General features: G+C 30.4%; 1 protein-coding gene across 1 annotated transcript in view; it reads left to right on the top strand.

Annotated features, from left to right (window-relative positions):
- Positions 1-12,141, top strand: part of LOC130237107 (CSC1-like protein 2) — a 44,361-nt gene that overhangs the window by 5,624 nt on the left and 26,596 nt on the right. The window contains exons 4-9 of the mRNA XM_056467912.1: positions 1,759-1,810; positions 1,903-2,011; positions 3,620-3,690; positions 6,138-6,218; positions 8,508-8,631; positions 10,856-10,989. Coding sequence (XP_056323887.1) covers positions 1,759-1,810; positions 1,903-2,011; positions 3,620-3,690; positions 6,138-6,218; positions 8,508-8,631; positions 10,856-10,989 — 571 coding nt within the window. The remainder of the gene's footprint in view (positions 1-1,758; positions 1,811-1,902; positions 2,012-3,619; positions 3,691-6,137; positions 6,219-8,507; positions 8,632-10,855; positions 10,990-12,141) is intronic.

The raw sequence follows: 12,141 nt of genomic DNA, 5'->3' as shown, positions 1-12,141 counted from the left end.
TTATCATATATTGAATAAAAAAAATCTAGTATTTTTAATATGCATTTTTTATTTATTTATTTATACTTTTGTGTTAATTTTGAGTTATATTGAACTGAAAAATCCTATCTAGTATTTTTAATAAAAATGTAAACCTTTTATTTATTTTTTAATGAATTTTAGGTTATTTATCATATATTGAATAAAAAATCTAGTATTTTTAATATGCATTTTTTATTTATTTATACTTTTGTATTAATTTTGAGTTATATTGAACTGAAAAAATCTTATCTAGTATTTTAATTATAATGTAAACATTTTATTTATTTATTTATTAAAATTTATTTTTTTTATGAATTTTAGGTTATTTATGATATATTGAATAAAAAAATCTTATATTTTTAATATGCATTTTTTATTTATTTATACTTTTGTGTTAATTTTGAGTTATATTGAACTGAAAAATCTTATCTAGTATTTTTAATTAAAATGTAAACCTTTTATTTATTTTTTTAAATGAATTGTAGGTTATCATATATTGAATAAAAAATCTAGTATTTTTAATATGCATTTTTAATTTATTTATACTTTTGTATTAATTTTGAGTTATATTGAACTGAAAAAATTATCTAGTATTTTAATTAAAATGTAAACATTTTATTTATTTATTTATTTATTTATTTATTTATTTATTTATTTATTAAAATGTAAGTTTTTTAGGACTTTTAGGTTATTTATCATATATTGAATAAAAAAATCTAGTATTTTTAATATGCATTTTTTATTTATTTATACTTTTGTGTTAATTTTGAGTTATATTGAACTGAAAAATCTTATCTAGTATTTTTAATTAAAATGTAAACATTTTATTTATTTATTGGATAAATCTTAAGTTATTTATCATCTATTGGACAGTAAAATCTTACCTTGAGTTTTAATTAAAATGTAAACATTTTAGTTTTTTTTTTTTATTTATTAATTTTAGGTTATCATATATTGAATAAAAAAATCTAGTATTTTTAATATGCATTTTTTATTTATTTATACTTTTGTATTAATTTTGAGTTATATTGAACTGAAAAAATTATCCAGTATTTTAATTAAAATGTAAACATTTTATTTATTTATTTATTTATTTAAATGTAATTTTTTAATGAATTTTAGGTTATTTATCATATATTAAATAAAAAATCTAATATTTTTAATATGCATTTTTTGTTTATTTATACTTTTGTATTAATTTTGAGTTATATTGAACTGAAAAAATCTTATCTAGAGTTTTAATTAAAATGTAAACATTTTATTATTATTTTTTTTAATGAATTTTAGGTTATTTATCATATATTGAATAAAAAATAAAGTATTTTTAATATGCATTTTTTATTTATTTATACTTTTGTATTAATTTTGAGTTATATTGAACTGAAAAAAATTATCTAGTATTTTAATTAAAATGTAAACATTTAATTTATTTATTGGATAAATTTTAAGTTATCATCTATTGGACAGTAAAATCTTATCTAGTGTTTTCAAGTTTCTAAATTCTAATTTTTATTTCTTATTTAAATTAATTTATTTTATTTGTATGACCTCTTTTTGATGGGTCAATAAACAAACAAACGTTTCATTTATCATTTTATTAGAAAAAAGTGCTTATTTTGTATAATATTGTATAAAAAGGTTGTGTTTGGCACAGAATGCCCCTTATAATTTCCTAATAATGACCCTTTTGTTATCTTTCAGACAAGGAAATGAAGTTGTTTTGTGTTTTGTCCTCAGAGAACAACGCATACAGCTTTGGACGCACAACAATCGCCAACTTGAATTCTGGGTAAGACATTGCACACATTCTCGAAGCTGTATCACTGGGTCAGGTGAGGATTGTGGGTAAAACATTTGTGTCTCTTTCTGTGTGTTGTTCAGGAATAACCTCTTATGGCTGCACACGTCTTTTGCCTTCATGTATCTTCTCCTAACCGTCTACAGCATGAGACGCCACACGTCCAAGATGCACTACAAAGAAGACGATCTGGTACGTCACTTTCACCGTAAACATGTAGTGCTGGAAAGGTTTCAATCAATGTGAGGGTTATTAAAGGAGACCTATTATGCCCCTTTTTACACGATGTACAATAAGTCTCAGATTTCCCTAGAGTGTAGTGGATTTTCAGCTCTGAAACTGACCCTTTTAGGCTTTGATCCTATAATTTTGGCATTTTGGTGACTGTCGCTTTAAATTCAAATCAGATTGTGATCTTTTTCAGAAGAGGGTGGAGCTACAAATGCCTGTGTGTCAGCAAAGCAACAGACAGCTGCTTCTTACTCAGAGCCTTTTATGCTAATGAGGGAGAGATAGGCACTAGTGGGCGGGGCTTTCTCCCTCTGATGACACGTACAAAGGGAGAATGTCAATCAAAGTGTTTCTGCAGACTGTTTTGATCAAGTCTGATTATAAACAATACAATTAATTCATGTTTACATTTAGAAGCTGGTTATATTCACACACTGCTGACTCACAACGTTGTTTATACCACTTATAAAAGTGATTTTTGCATAATAGGTGCCCTTTAAAGTGCCCCTTTAATGCTTTTTAACTATGTATATTTTTTGTTGTGAATGTAAATGTCCTGTAGAAATCAAGGTGGAGTTATTCCCCCCCCCCCATTATTGCACGCAATTACAGTCGCACTTTCTAAAAAATTAGCATAGTAGCATCCTTTTGTTTGTAATTTTGGTGATGTGTTTGCAAAAAATAAAAGTAGTTCTATCTACTTAGTAATAATATTTTTATCTTAATAATATTCATTCATTCTCCTTCATGGGAAACACCCATACACTCTCATTCACACACACACACACACACACACACACACACACACACACACACACATACACTACGGCCAATTTAGTTAATCAATTCCCCAGTAGCGCATGTGTTTGGACTGTGGGGGAAACCGGAGCACCCAGAGGAAACCCAGACCAACATGAGGAGAACATGCAAACTCCACATAGAAACGCCTACTGGCCCTCCAGGACTCGAACCAGCGACCGTGCTGTGCTCACCGTGCTCACCGTGCCATCCCCCCCCCAATAATAATAATATTAAGCATTTTTCATGGTAACAGATAAAACAAAAGGTAAAGCGAAGGCAGCTGCAGCGGCGCATGCTGTAATGCTCATGAAATATAGTTTTCTTTTTAATTAGTTTTTATTTATTTGTATTTATTTTGATACTTTTTAAAGTATTTATTTGTTTTATTTTGCTTTATTTTCATTTTCTTTTGCTTTTCATGTGTTTTCTGTTTTATTTCATATTTTATTTAATTGTTTTAATTATATAATTTTAATGATTTAATTGTAATATAAATGACTCTTTAATGCAGCTGCAGCGACGCATGCTGTAATGCTCATCAAATATTGATGAAGTCTGTCTATAGCATTGACCTACATTTCTGGATCCTCTCATCTGTGTGTATGTAACACTTTTACCTCTCTCTCTCTCTCTCTCTCTCTCTCTCTCTCTCTCTCTCTCTCTCTCTCTCTCTCTCTCTCTCTCTCTCTCTCTCTCTCTCTCTCTCTCTCTCTCTCTCTCTCTCTCTCTCTCTCTCTCTCTCTCTCTCTCTCTCTCTCTCTCTCTCAGGTCAAACGCACTTTATTCATCAACAGCATCTCCAAATATGCAGAAGAAAGCCATATAAAGCAGCACTTTGAGTAAGAAGTCTACTTTTCACCTCCATCATACAAACATCAGATCCATCCTAATTCAGTTCAAGCAAATTCAGTTCAATTTAATACATTACAGTCAAAATCAAGAAGGATTGTGTTGACTATAAGGTGGACTATATATATATAAATGTATGTATATATATATAAATGTATGTATATATATGTATATGTGTATGTATATATATATATATATATATATATATATATATATATATATATACATGCATACATATACACACACATATACATATATATATATATATATATATATATATATATACATACATACATACATACATACATACATACATACATACATACATACATACATACATACATACATACATACATACATACATACATACATACATACATACATACATACTGTTGAGTATTATTATTATTAGCATTTTTTAAATATATATATTTCCCAAGTGCTGTTTAACAAGGAAATCTTCACAGTGTTTCCTATAATATTTTGGTTTCTGGAAAAAGTCTTGTTTGTTTTAACTTCTTTTAAAGCAATATTTAAGGTCAATATTATTAGCCTGCTATTATATTATGTATATGCTCTTCAATAACTCACCTAATTATTCTAACTTAGTTGAGCCTTTAAATTACACTTTAAGCTGAATTCTTTAAAAAAAGGTGGTGTCTATGTGAACTAATATGTTTAAATTAAATTATCTTATCATTAAAATAACGAATAACAATTTGTGAATTGCCTAAAGGGTGAGTTCACCTAAACATTAAAATCGGCTTATTATTTACTCCCTCTAAAGTGCTTTCAAGCCTTTATGAGTTTCTTTTTTTTTTCTGTTAAACACAGAAGAAGATATTTTGAAAGATGTTGAAAACCGGTAAGTATTGACTTCCAATGTGGTTCCAACATTCTTCAAAATATCTTCTTCTGTGTTCAATAAAAGAAGGAAACTAAGCACTTTAGGGTGAGTAAATAGTGAGTAAGTTTTCATTTTTAGGTGAACTATCCCTTTAAGACTTTTGTCCTAAATAGGTGACTGGAATAGCAGCTCACTGTGAATGTTGTAAAATATTATATTCACATGAGTGTTGTTAGTACATGAGGAAGTGTGTGTTCTCTGAAATGTGTGTGTGGTGCAGATATGAGTCTCTGAGCATCTGGAATTGTCTAAATGAGTGTTTAAGATTAAAGTGATGTGAATGCAGATCAGTTGAATCTGTGTTTGGCAGAAATGAGTGTGTTGAGGAGCTGGAGACGAGCTATGAATAGACTCAAGTGTCACTTTACCTGAAAAACTGACTGAAGAAAAGCTGCCCGGGCTGCTGCTGGGTTACTGTAATGATGAGCTCTGGGAATACTCTGAGATGTGCAGATGAAATGTGGGATTTGTGATGGTTAATGTCTGCTGGCCGGGGCTGGATTTAATTCATCGATGATACAGTAAAAACTGAAATATTGTGAAATATTATTACAATGAATAATTCATGTTTTCTGTGAGGATGTTTTAAAATTATCTTCATTTATTGATATTTAATTTAAATAAATAAAATAAAGATAAAGTCATGTTTTCTGTGAGGATGTTTAAAAATTATCTTCATTTATAGATATTTAATTTAAATAAAATAAAGATAAATTCATGTTTTCTGTGAGGATGTTTTAAAATAATTTTTAATTAATTAATTAATTAATTAATTAAAGTTAACCCAATTAACCTAGTTAAGCCTTTAAATTGCACTACAAGTGTCTTGAAAATAAGTAGTAAAACTGCAGCATTGTCTACTTAAAATCTACAGCAATGGTCTCAAACTTAATTCCAGGAGGGCCAGAGCTCTGCGTACTTTAGCTCCAGCCACCTCCAACTCACACCTACTTAATAGTCTCTAGTAGTCTTGGACACTTTGATGAGTTGGATCAGTTGTGTTCAGGGGCGTAGCGGACATTTTAAAAGTGGGGGGGACGGCTGTATGTGATCATACGTTCATTAATTCGTTCATATAATTATTAATCACCTGTTTCTAAATGGTCTGTCTCTAAAAGTGAGGGGGACGTATCCCCCGCGTCCCCCCTGGTTGCTACGCCCCCCTGGCTGTGTTTGATTAGGGTTGGAGCAAAAGTGTGCAGAGCTGCGGCCCTCCAGGAATCCAGTTTGAGACCTATGATCTTCAGCACTTTGGAAATATAAACGTGTGCTAATAGTTTAGCTTTCTACTGTATTCGAGCTAGTATCATTATAAATGTCTTTTCTCAGTTTTGAACAATTGAGTGCTAATCTCCTTAAACAGAAACTGTTTAAAAGCTGTAGTACGTTGTACATTTACACACTTCTGTTTGTGCTTGAATGACCAGAGCAGCAGCTTGATTACGCAGTGTGTTATTTATGAGTCTAATGTGTTCATCTTCTGCTGTGTAGTGTGTATGAACTGTAGATTTGTTTATGTGTGTGTCACAGACAGGCGTATGAGAACTGTGTGGTTCTGGAAGCTCGTGTTTGTTACAACGTGGCAAAACTCATGTCTCTCAATGCAGAGCGGTAAGACTTTTAACAAACGTCTCATACTCAATGCATTTTTCTTTCTGGCATAGAACTTTGTCTTTATATAAACAAACAAAAAATAATTCAGAGTTTTTATTTCAGATTTTTTATCTCAAAAATGTGCAATTGCTATGTTGCTAATTGTCTATATTTTAATATCTTGCATTTTAAACTTTTTTTCTCTCTCTAAAACTTGAGTTTCCATCTCATAACTTGTCTCTTTTCTCTCAAAAATAGTTTTTGTTTGGCACTTTTTTGTTACTTTTTTTCTCTTAAAAATTTGTTGAATTTTTTTTTTTGTATTTTTTTTCTCTCAAAAATATATGTTTCAGGGTTTTTTTGTCTTTTTTTTTTTCTTTTCGTCTCGAATTTGACACTTTTCTCTCTTTAAACTCGAGTTTCCGTAAATTCTAACAATTTGTTTTGTTTTTTTTCTCTCAAAAAAGAGTTTTAATTTTTTTGTCTTTTCTCTCTCAAAAATGTTTTGTTTAATTCTTGCCATTTATTTGTATTTTTTCTCACAATTTCTTCACAATTTTTTCATATTTTACATGTCTTACAATTTGTGTTTTTTATCTCAAAAATGTGCAATTGCTATATTGCATTTTTTTGTCTTTAAGTCTTGCATTTTTAGCTTTTCTCTCTCTAAAACTTTTCTCACAATTTGTCTTTTTTTCTCTCAAAAACAGTTTGTTTGACTTATTTTGTCATTTCTTTTTTCTGAAATATGTGACTTTCAGGGTTTTTTTTGTCTTTTTTTTCTATTCGTCCTGAATTTAACACTTTTCTCTCTTTAAACTCGAGTTTCCATAAATTTTCCATCTCACAATTTGTTTTTGTTTTTTACTCTCAAAAATGAGTTTTCATTTTTTGTCTTTTCTCTCTCAAAAATGTTTTGTTTAATTCTTGCCATTTATTTGTCTTATTTTCTCAATATTTTCTGTTTTATTTTCATAATGTTTTCATAATTTTCTTTCAAACTAGTCTTACAATTTTTGTTTTTATCTCAAAACTGTGCAATAAGTCTTGCATTTTTAGCTTTTCTCTCTCTAAAACTTTTCTCACAATTTGTCTTTTTTTCTCTCAAAAATCAGTTTGTTTGACTTATTTTGTCATTTCTTTTTTCTGAAATATGTGACTTTCAGGTTTTTTTTGTCTTTTTTTCCTTTGGTCTCGAATTTGACACTTTTCTCTCTTTAAACTCGAGTTTCCATAAATTTTCCATCTCACAATTTGTTTTGTTTTTTTCTCTCAAAAATGAGTTTTCATTTTTTTGTCTTTTCTCTCTCATAAATGTTTTGTTTAATTCTTGCCATTTATTTGTCTTATTTTTTCAATATTTTCTGTTTTATTTTCGCAATTTTTTCATAATTTTCTCTCAAACTGGTCTTACAATTTGTGTTTTTATCTCCAAAATGTGCAATTGCTATGTTGCGTTTTTTTGTCTTTAAGTCTTGCATTTTTAGCTTTTCTCTCTCTAAAACTTTTCTCACAATTTGTCTTTTTTTCTCTCAAAAATCAGTTTGATTGACTTATTTTGTCATTTCTTTTTTCTGAAATATGTGACTTTCAGGGTTTTTTTTGTCTTTTTTTCCTTTTGGTCTCGAATTTGACACTTTTCTCTCTTTAAACTCGAGTTTCCATAAATTTTCCATCTCACAATTTGTTTTTGTTTTTTACTCTCAAAAATGAGTTTTCATTTTTTGTCTTTTCTCTCTCAAAAATGTTTTGTTTAATTCTTGCCATTTATTTGTCTTATTTTCAATATTTTCTGTTTTATTTTCACAATTTTTTTCATAATTTTCTCTCAAACTGGTCTTACAATTTGTGTTTTTATCCAAAAAATGTGCAATAAGTCTTGCATTTTTAGCTTTTATCTCTCAAACTTTTCTCACAATTTGTCTTTTTTTCTCTCAAAAATCAGTTTGTTTGACTTATTTTGTCATTTCTTTTTTCTGAAATATGTGACTTTCAGGCTTTTAGTCTTTTTTTCATCTTGGATTTATGACATTTTTCTCTCTTTAAATCTGAGTTTCCATAAAGTTTCCATCTCACAATTTTCGTGTTTTTTTTTTTCTCAAAAATGAGTTTTCATCTAACTTTTTAAGTATTTTCTCGCTCAATGTTTGTTTAATTTTTGCCATTTGTTTGTGCCATTTATACGTTTCCTTTTCATATTTTTCTTTCATCTTTTTTCTGTCTCAAATTAGTTTCCATCTTGCAATTTTTGTTTTTCTCTCAAAAATGTGTCTCTGTGTGTTTGTGTGCACGTGTGTATGTATGTAGGAAGAAGACTGAGCGCAGTAAGAAGTTTTTCACAGATCTGATGGCGAAGGAACACATCCCCACCATGATAAACCCCAAGCCCTGTGGTCACCTCTGCTGCTGCGCCATCACCGGCTGTGAAGAGGTACACACACGTTATCTACAATGCATCTGTGCTGCTGTCAGTATACAGTAGAAAAACACAACACTGACCCAAACAAGCTAAAGGGGATAAAAACTAAATTTCTTTGTTTCTTGTTAATTGCTGATAATCCATAACATGTATTAATATTAAAAAATTAATCATATTTATAAAGTATTTTTTTAATTATTAAAATGTTTGAATATTTACCTAAGTATAATATCAGTTAATTATCATTATCTGGCTCTCATGTGAAATAATAATAACGTTTGTAATCCATATTATATGTATTTATATTTAGCAATGAATAAAATGTATAGATTGTGTAAGTATAATTATAACATTGATTAATTAACAGTAATTGGCTTTATTTCATTTTATATAAAATATTTTTTTAATGCATAACCCATTATACACTTGTTAATGTTACATTTGTTAATATTTACAAATGAACACAATTTATACATTTTATTAAAAAAAAAGATTGTTAAAGAAATGTTGAAATATTTACCAAAATATAAAATCAATTAATTTTCAATAATTGGCCTGTATGTGAAATATTTATAACATTTATGATCCATAATTAATGTGTTAAAATTTTAGAAATTAATACTATTTATTTATTTATTTATTTATCTATTTATTTATTTATTTATTTATTTTTAAGGAAATGTTGAAATATTTACCAAAATATTAAATCAATTAATTATCAATATTTGACTTTCATGTTAAAATATTTATAACATTTATAATCCATAATATATTTGTTAATATTTCGAAATTAATACAATTTATACATTTAATTCTAATTTTGAAAGTATAATATCAATTAACAATAATTTGTTTTGGGCATCACGGTGGCGCAGTAGGTAGCACAATCACCTCACAGCAAGATGGTCACTGGTTCGAGCCTCAGCTGGGCCAGTTGGCATTTCTGTGTGCAGTTTGCATGTTCTCGCTGTGTTGGCGTGGGTTTCCTTCGGGTGCTCTGGTTTCCCCCACAGTCCAAACACATGCGCTAAAGGGGAATTGGGTAAGGTAAATTGTCTGTAGTGTATGAGTGTGTATGGGTGTTTCCCAGTGATGGGTTGCAGCTGGAAGGGCATCGGCTGCGTAAAACATATGCTGGATAAGTTGGCGGTTCATCCCACTGTGGCGACCCCGGATTAATAAAGGGACTAAGCCGAATAGAAAATGAATGAATAAATAATTTGTTTTCATGGAAAATATTATCTATAACCAATATTTACTTGAAAACAATTAAATTGATGAAATAGACTGAAAAAAATACATTTTAAAAAGTTAAAAGGTTAAAAATGTTTCGTTTAATTGTTAAATTCAGATACTGTGTAGCTGAAGATATTAGAAATGTTATAAATGTAACAATAAAAAAATTAAAATCCACACAATATTTGTACAGTACTTGTGGTAGAATTTCTAAATGAAATAGGCGACACAGTGGCTCAGTGGTTAGCACTGTGGCCTCACAACAAGAAGGTCGCTGGTTCAAGTCCTGGCTGGGTCAGTTGGCGTTTCTGTGTGGAGTTGGCGTTTCTCCCCGTGTTGGCGTGGGTTTCCTCTGGGTGTTCCGGTTTCCCCCACAGTCCAAACCAGTGTTTCCCAACCCTGTTCCTGAAGGCACACCAACAGTACACATTTTCAACCTCTCCCTAATCAAACACACCTGAATCATCTTATCATAACATCAGAAGAGACTCCAACACCTGAAGTTAATGGGTCAGAAAACGGAGACATCCAAAATATGTACTGTTGGTGTGCCTCCAGGAACAGGGTTGGGAAACACTGGTCTAAACACATGCGCTATAGGAGAATTGGGTAAGCTAAATTGTCCGTAGTGCATGCTTGTTAATGAGAGTGTGTGGGTGTTTCCCAGTGATGGGTTGCAGCTAGAAGAGCATCTGCTGTGTAAAACATGCTAGATAAGTCGACGGTTCATTTCGCTGTGGCCACCCCTGATAAGTAAGGGACTAAGCTGAAGGTATTTCATTTTAGCCTGTAATTGATTATTATTAATTTGCGAATTGGCTCTAGTTCACCTCGTTTCATTAAATCCCTTTATTATGTGCATGCCTGAGATGAAGTAAATCTCAGTGCTAGGAGGAAGTAGTGAGACGCCTGGTGTGTGTAATTCAGGTGTGTGTGTGTACAGGTGTGTTCGTGTTGTGGTCTGGTGATGCAGTCATGCTGAAGCTCTGTGTCTTTGCAGGAGGAGGCTGTGAGTTATTACACTAAACTGGAGGCCAAACTGAAAGAGGAATACAGAAAGGAGAAGGAGAAAGTCAACACTAAACCCTTGGGCATGGCGTTCGTCACCTTCCAGAACGAGGCCATGACTGCAATGTGAGTAGAGGACAGACTGATCACTGCACTGCTCCAATGTGTTTATATAAGTAAATATGTTTAAATTAAATGTTTTCATATTGTTTTTTATCTATTTATTTACTCAAAAGTATGTTTAGTAATGTTTATTTAAAGTAAAGTACCGGAAAGATTTTAGATCAAAAGTTTTAATGAAGTATTTAGCATTTTCTCTTTGTTGATGTTTGGTATTGAGTGAACAATGATGCTAGTCAGTATTTCCCCAGACTCCTCTTATTGTTTTCAGAGTAGTTTTTGTAATATTGTAAAATGAACATCAAGTTAAATGGAAAGAGTTTAAATCAATGTTTATTTCTATACTCATAAAGGCACAATTAAATATACGTTTTTTTCTATTTTGACATTTCCATCTTGCATGAAAAAAGTCAAATCAGTATTTTTGTGCCATTCTAACATGTTATTCATACAAAATAAATCCGATCACCTTATATTTTCTCTAATAGTATACTTATTTTTAAATTCTTGTTTGCATATACACTCACTGGCCACTTTATTAGGTACACCTTACTAGTACCAGGTTGGACCGCCTTCAGAACTGCCTTAATCCTTCATGTCATAGATTCAACAAGCTACTGAAAATATTCCTCAGAGATTTAGCTCCATATTGACATGATAGCATCACACAGTTGCTGCACATTTGTCGGCTGCACATCCATGTCAATCTCCCGTTGCACCACATCCCAAAGGTGCTCTATTGGATTGAGATCCGGTGGCTGCGGAGTACAGTGAATTCTGATGCTTGGTTTGATGCTCGGTTTGAACTGCAGTAGATTATCTTGACCATGCCTTAATGCATTGAGCCGCTGTCATGTGATTGGCTGATTAGAAATTTGTGTTAACGAGCCGTTGGACAAATGTACCTAATAAAGTGGCCGGTGAGAGTAATCTTTTTAAGTTAAAATAATAATAACTTTCTTTTGCATTTTGACCTTTTGGTATAAAATTAATTAATTAATAAAATTATACAATTTTGCTATTAAACTTTTTCAATCAATATTTTTCTCACCTCGGGTGGCATCTTATTATTTTTATAGTTATTAATAATACTAATAATGAATGAGAGTTTTTAATTAATGTTTAATGTTTCTATAATGTTTAATTATGTTTAAATTA

The sequence above is a fragment of the Danio aesculapii genome, chromosome 11 (genome assembly GCF_903798145.1).
Source record: "Danio aesculapii chromosome 11, fDanAes4.1, whole genome shotgun sequence".
Classification (NCBI taxonomy): Eukaryota; Metazoa; Chordata; class Actinopteri; order Cypriniformes; family Danionidae; genus Danio; species Danio aesculapii.
This window is presented reverse-complemented; position numbering and strand designations above follow the sequence as displayed.